The following is a 7109-nucleotide window of genomic DNA, read 5'->3' on the forward strand; positions in this document are numbered from 1 at the left end:
GGATAAACCTTACATGATTAAGTTATTAAATTAAATTTGCCTTAATCTCACCAAAAACAGGTTGTAGCTAATTGTTTTGTAGCTGAGAGCCTCTGTGCAGTTTTCAACAGAAACAAAATTTGATATAATTCAAAATTTCAAATGGTAAAGAAGAACTATCGTCAAAATTATAGTGCTATACTGTGCCTGCTACATTAAATTCATAATAATGCTTATAAAATGGAAATAAATTCTTTTAATTTAAGAAAATTAGTGGTCAGTGGAATCACTGCAATGAATATGCCATGAGTTCATATATTTGTTCTTAGGAACAGAATAGCTTCAGTGAGTCGGAGTCGGAGTCTGGACAATTTACCGAACTCCGACTCCGACTCAAGCAATTTCCTCCGACTCCTCGACTCGACTCCACAGCCCTGGTTATAATGGCACTGAACTGAAATTGAAATAAATTATATAAACCAGAGTAACGGGGTGAGGCGTCACCCATCGCTAAAAGTTCTGCTGGGTGACTTGGGGTTGTGTTACTGATTTGTCTCCACCTGTGATGATGAGACAAACCCTGAATCTGTCTGGATACTTGTGTGGGGTCTCTCAGTCAGTAGAAATAAATTCTGTAAGCAAGATAACTATCTCCTCAATATAAAGTTATAATGAAACTTTGTAGGAAATCTTGTCTTATCAGTCTTGTATATGATTATATAGAGTTTTAATTAACCTTGTGAGCTTTCTAGAATGACCACATCACTGAAAATGTTGTGTTTACTTTGAAACAAGAACAATTTACCATCATTGAAGTTAGAACTTTCCCAGTCTTGTAGAATCAATAGTCTGGTATGTGACATGTCCTTGGTATGATTCTAGTGTGCTGACACGTGGTCGTGGATGAAGTGGAGACGAGCAGTACGACGTAGTGACGTGCCTCAACCTACTGGACCGCTACGACACCGGACCCTCATCGAGGATATCCGCAAGCTGTCGACGCACGCAGGGGCCTTGTTGTGGCTCTCGTCCTCCCTTCAGCCCCTATGTTGAGATTGGTAAGTGATCTGTACATTCAAAGAGACGAACATGAGGCGACGTCCCCAAAACAACGATATCGCTAAACAGGGTTTTCTAAATACAGTACAACAACATCTTAACATCCAGTCACTTTACACACACAAATGAATCTTTATAATGTTCTGGGCTCAGCAAATTCAGTTAATAATTGAAGCATATTGGAGTCATTTAGTTTGGGAAGAGATCTCAGCTGAATGAGTATTGTATTTTATTCATGTAGAATCTTTAGGCACCATTTGAAACAAGGGGCGTTCCACTTATGTTTACGTTAAATCTGACCTTACCTTTCCTGGCTGTGTTTCAAAGAAATAGACAGGTCTGACAAAATAAGAGTAATTATTGTTGGTTAGCTAGACTTCTATAAAGACGTGCTAATGAGATGTACAGACAGAACTTCACGCTTCCCCTACCCCACCTCCCTGACCCTCCCCACCCACCTTCCCTCACCCCCCCCACCTCCTTAGACCTTCACCCCACCTCCCTTAAACCTTCCCCTACCCACCTCCCTTGAACCTTCCCCACCCCACCTCCCCAGACACTTCCCCTACCCACCTCCCCATGGACCTTCCCCTACCCCACCTCCTGAACCTTCCCTACCCACCTCCTTAGACCTTCCCCACCTCCCTTGAACCTTCCCCTACCCCCTCCCCACACCCCTACCCACCTCCCCTTAGACCTTCCCTACCCACCTCCTTAGACCTTCCCCTACCCCACCTCCTTAGACCTTCCCCTCCCCCCACCTCCTTACACCTTCCCCTACCTCCTTACACCTTCCTACCCCACCTCCCTTACACCTTCCCTACCCCACCTCCTTACCCACCCACCTCATACCTTCACCCACCTCCTTAGACCTTCCCTACCCCACCTCCTTACACCCCACCCTACCCCTCAGACTTTTTCCCCTGCCCCACCTCACTCTACCCACTCCCCAGACTTCCCCACCTCATACACCTTCCTACCCCACCTCCCCTTGAATTTCCCTACCCCACCTCCTTACACCTTCCCCTACCCACCTCCCTTACACCTTCCCCTACCCACCTCCTTACACCTTCCCCTACCCCACCACTCGCCACCTTCTACCCCACCTCTACCTTTCCTCCCACACTCCCTTACCTTCCCTACCCACACTCCCCTTACCTTCCCTACCCACCTCCTTAGACCTTCCCTCACCTCATGAACCTTCCCCTACCCCACCTCCCTTAGACCTTCCCCTACCCCACCTCCCCATAGACCTTCCCCTACCCCACCTCCTTAGACTTCTTCCCACACCTCCTTGCCTACCCCACTCCTTACTTTGCCTACCCCACCTCCCTTACTTTGCCCCACCTCCCCTTACACCTTCTACCTCACACTCCTTCCTTCCCCACCTCCCTTACACCTTCCCCACCCACCTCCTTACACCTTCCCTACCCACCTCCCTTAGACCTTCCCCTACCCACCTCCCCTTAGACTTTGCCCTACCCCACTCCCTTGAACTTCCTACCCCTCCCCCACCTTCCCTACCCCACCTCCTTAGACTTCCCCTCCACCTCCCTACCTTCCCCTACCCCTCTAGACCTTCCCTACCCCACCTCCCTTAGACCTTCCCTACCCCACCTCCCTTAGACTTTGCCCTACCCCACCTCCTTAGACTTTGCCCTACCCTCCTTAGACTTTCCCTCCCACCTCAACTCACCCCACATCTTACCCTTCCCTACCCACCTCCTAGACTTTGCCTACCCCACCTCCCTTAGACTTTTCCCTACCTCCCTTAGACTTTCCCCACCCCACACTCCCTTACACCTTTCCCTACCACCTCCCCTTAGACCTTCCCCACCCACCTCCCTTACACCTTCCCTACCCCACCTCCCTTGACTTTGCTCTACCCACCTCCCCATGGACTTTGCCCTACCCCACCTCCCTTAGACCTTCCCCCCACTCCCCACCTCCCCCCAGACCTTCCCCCACTCCCCACCTCCCCACCTTCCCTACTCCCCACCTCCCCTTAGACCTCTCTACCCCACTCCTCCTCCCCTTAGACCTCTCCTCACTCCCACCTCCCCACACCTTCCCTACCCCACCCCCCCCTTAGACCTCTACCCCACCTCCCCAGACCTTCCCTACCCCACCTCCCCTTAGACCTCCCTCACCTGACCTCCCCTTAGACCTTTCCCTACCCCCACCTCCCTTAGACCTCCTTTCCTCACCCCCACCCCCCACACCCTCCTCCCCCACCCCACCCCCACACCTTCCCCACCCCACCTCCCCCACACCTTCCCCACCCCACCTCCCCCTTACACCCTTCCCCACCCCACCTCCCCAGACCTCTCCCCCACCCCACCTCCCCAGACCTTCCCCCACTCCCCACCTCCCCCCACACCTTCCCCTACCCCACCTCCCCAGACTTTGCCCCACCCCACCTCCCCTTAGACTTGCCCACTCCCACCTCCCCCAGACCCTTGCCCTCACCCCACCTCCCCCTACACCTCCCTACCCCACCTCCCCTTAGAATCTCCCTACCCCACCTCCCTTACACACCTTTCCCCACCCCACCTCCTTACACCTTCCCTACCCCACCTCCCCTTTGACCTTCCCCACCCCACCTCCCCACACCTCCCCCCTACCCCACCTCCCCAGACCTTTCCCTACCCCACCTCCCCAGACCTTCCCCCACCCCCACCTCCCCAGACCTCCCCCACCCCACCTCCCCTAGACCTTCCCCTACCCCACCTCCCTAGACCTTCCCCTCACCCCACCTCCCCAGACCCTCTCCCCCTACTCCCACCTCCTCCCTTAGACCTCACTCCCACCTCCTCCCCTTAGACCTTCCCTACCCCACCTCCCCAGACCTTGCCCCACTCCCATCTCCCCCTTAGACTTTTCCCTACCCCACCTCCCTTAGACTTTGCCCTACCCCACCTCCCCCTTACACCTTCCCCACCTCACCCCCTTAGACCTCCCCACTCCCCTCCCCACACCTTCCCCCACCCCACCTCCCCACACCTCTTCCCTACCCCACCCCCCACACCTTCCCCACCACACCTCCCCCTAGACTTTCCTCCCACCCCACCTCCCCTTAGACTCCTCCCCTACCCCACCTCCCCCCCCACACCTTCCCCTCACTCCCACCTCCCCCTAGACCTTCCCCTACCCCACCTCCCCTTACACCTCCCTACCCCACCTCCCCTAGGACCTCTCCCCCACCCCACCTCCCCTTAGACCTTCCCCCACTCCCACCTCCCCTACACTTTCTCCCCTACCCCACCTCCCTTAGACTTTGCCCCACCCCACCTCCCCTTAGACTTTGCCCCACCCCACCTCCCCTACACTTTCTCCCCACCCCACCTCCCCCTTAGACCTCTCCCCCACCCCACCTCCTTAGACTTTGCCCTACCCCACCCTCCCCTTAGATCCTCCCCACCCCACCTCCCCACTTCCACCCACCTCCCCCTTAGACCTTCCCCCCCTACCCCACCTCCCCTTACACCTTCCCTACCCCACCCCTCCCCTTAGACCTTCCCCCCACTCCCCACCTCCCCTAGACCTTTCCCTCACTCCCCACCTCCCCTTAGACCTTTCCCTACCCCACCTCCTCAGACCTTCCCCACCCCCACCTCCTTAGACCTCTTCCCCTCACCCCACCACCCCCCCTTAGACCTTCCCTCACTCCCACCTCCTTAGACCTTCCCCTCACCCCACCCCCTGACCTCCCCCCTACCCCCCACCTCCCCTTAGACCTCCCCCACCTTAGACCTTCCCCACCTCCTTAGACCCCACCTCCCCTTAGACCTTCCCCACCTCCCCTTAGACCTTCCCCACCCCCCCCTTCCCCACCTAGACCTTCCCCACCCCACCTCCCCCTTTGACCCTCCCCTTAGACCTTCCCCCCCCCCCCACCTCCCCCCTACCCCACCTCCCCAGACCCCCCTACCCCACCTCCCCTTAGACCTTCCCTACCCCACCTCCCCTTAGACCTTCCCCCCCCTACCCCACCTCCTTAGACCTTCCCCTACCCCACCTCCCCTTAGACCTTCCCCTACCCCACCTCCCCTTAGACCTTCCCCCTACCCCACCTCCCCTTAGACCTTCCCCTACCCCACCCCCTTAGACCTTCCCCTACCCCACCTCCCCTTAGACCTCCCCACCCCACCTCCCTTAGACCTTCCCCTACCCCACCTCCCCTTAGACCTTCCCCTACCCCCCTCCCCACCTTCCCCTTCCTTCCCCCCCCACCTCCTTAGACCTTCCCCTACCCCACCTCCCTTACACCTTCCCCTACCCCACCTCCCCTTACACCTTGCCCTACCCCACCTCCCACCTCCCCTTACCTGACCTGACCTGCCCTACCCCACCTCCCTTAGACCTTGCCCTACCCCACCTCCCTTAGACCTTGCCCTACCCCACCTCCCCTTAGACCTTGCCCCACCTTCCCTCCCCCCCTACACCTTGCCCTACCCCCACCTCCCCTTAGACTTTGCCCTACCCCACCTCCCCTTAGACTTTGCCCTACCCTACAAAATCCTGGATCCATTCTAATCATAGTTGTTCATGAAAGCCTTTTGTTTGATTCTCTCTGGTGTGATGACTAATCAGTCCAAAGAATAATCAGCTCCTAATACATAACCTTAACGTGCGTATTACACACACGTTGTGTTTTCTTATTTTTCGCATATCGTATTAAGTTGTTTCGAACACTGCATTGAAATCATGTAATCATAATCTCATACATATGATAACAATAAATTCAGTTGTTGGTCGTTTTGGAATTTCTGTTCCAGTAGAGTATCGCCAGAGCACATTACCCCACTCCCCCCTTAAAATGTTTCCCCGAGATCAGGGGCAGTCCGGACCTCCCTCCTACATTATTCTGACATTGCAGGTACCATAGACAACATGCCGTCTGAGGAGCTGGGCGTTACGGGCACTGCCATAGAGGAGCAGGTTAACAGTTTAGCCACAGACGTCTTCCCCAGCCTGGGATACAAGCTGGAGCGGTGGTCGCGTCTTCCATACTTGTGTGAAGGTGACCTCGACCAGGCCTTCTATTGGCTGTCCGATGTTGTTATGGTGTTTAGCAAGGTCAATGACTGGTCAGAGGTCAACGAGAAGACAATATCTGCCAAACAGACAACGGAAGAGAGTGAAGATCATTACGATGACGCCCTTGACCATGTCGTATAGAGGATCAGATCATATCAAGAGAAGTGTTGAAAGACCATAGTATCTTATAAAGAGATGTCTTACTGAATATTTCACACTTCAAATAATGTAATTTTATAAATATATTTTATTAAGATTTGTTCATTTATTCCTCTGTTGAAAGATTGTTACTGTACTGGGAAATAAAACTTACTTTTGGATATATAAATGAAGTAGTTTCTGTTCTCCTTACTATAGGGTTAAGAATTGAAGAGCGTGTTAGATAAAATAAGCATTATGTTCATTTGTATGTGCAGTGTGTACAAATAAACTGGCAGGAGAACCTATATATAGTAATGACAATTAACCCTTTCACGGTTACTACCAGGTTATTCAATCGACTTTTCGTGGAGGTAGATTATCGACTTTTTGGGAAATATTAGCATATTTTCCAAAGTAGATTATCATAGAAAACGGGAAATTTGTATCACAGAAAATGGGAAATATTTCTACTTTCTGGGAAAGTTGGTTATCTACTTATCATAGAAAACGGGAAATTTGTGTCATAGAAAATGGGAAATATCTACTTTCCGGGAAAGTTGGTTATCTACTTTCCTGAAAAGTAGATTATCTACTTTTCGGGAAAGTAGATTATCGACTTTTCGTGGAAGTAAATTATCCACTTTTGAGAAATATTACCTATTTTTCAGAAGTAGATTATCATAGAAAACGGGAAATTTGTATCATAGAAAATGGGAAATATCTACTTTCCGGGAAAGTTGGTAATCTACTTTTCTGAAAAGTAGATTTTTCTATTTTTCCGGAAAGTAGATTATCGACTTTCGGGAAGTAGATTGAATTTTGGGGAAATATTACCTAATTTTGCGAAGTAGATTATCATAGAAAACGGGAAATTTGTATCATAAAAATGG

General features: G+C 52.3%; 1 protein-coding gene across 1 annotated transcript; it reads left to right on the plus strand.

Moving 5' to 3' along the window:
• Positions 1–888: 888 nt before the first annotated feature.
• LOC121866000 (protein-L-histidine N-pros-methyltransferase-like) lies at positions 889–6406 on the plus strand (the record flags this gene model as incomplete). The annotated part of the gene is made up of 2 exons (XM_042365572.1): positions 889–1037; positions 5918–6406. Coding segments are annotated over 2 exons (451 nt in total), but the record flags the coding sequence as incomplete, so codon positions are not given.
• Positions 6407–7109: the final 703 nt, after the last annotated feature.

Source organism: Homarus americanus, unplaced genomic scaffold, assembly GCF_018991925.1.
Source record: "Homarus americanus isolate GMGI-L3 unplaced genomic scaffold, GMGI_Hamer_2.0 scaffold21510, whole genome shotgun sequence".
Classification (NCBI taxonomy): domain Eukaryota; kingdom Metazoa; phylum Arthropoda; class Malacostraca; order Decapoda; family Nephropidae; genus Homarus; species Homarus americanus.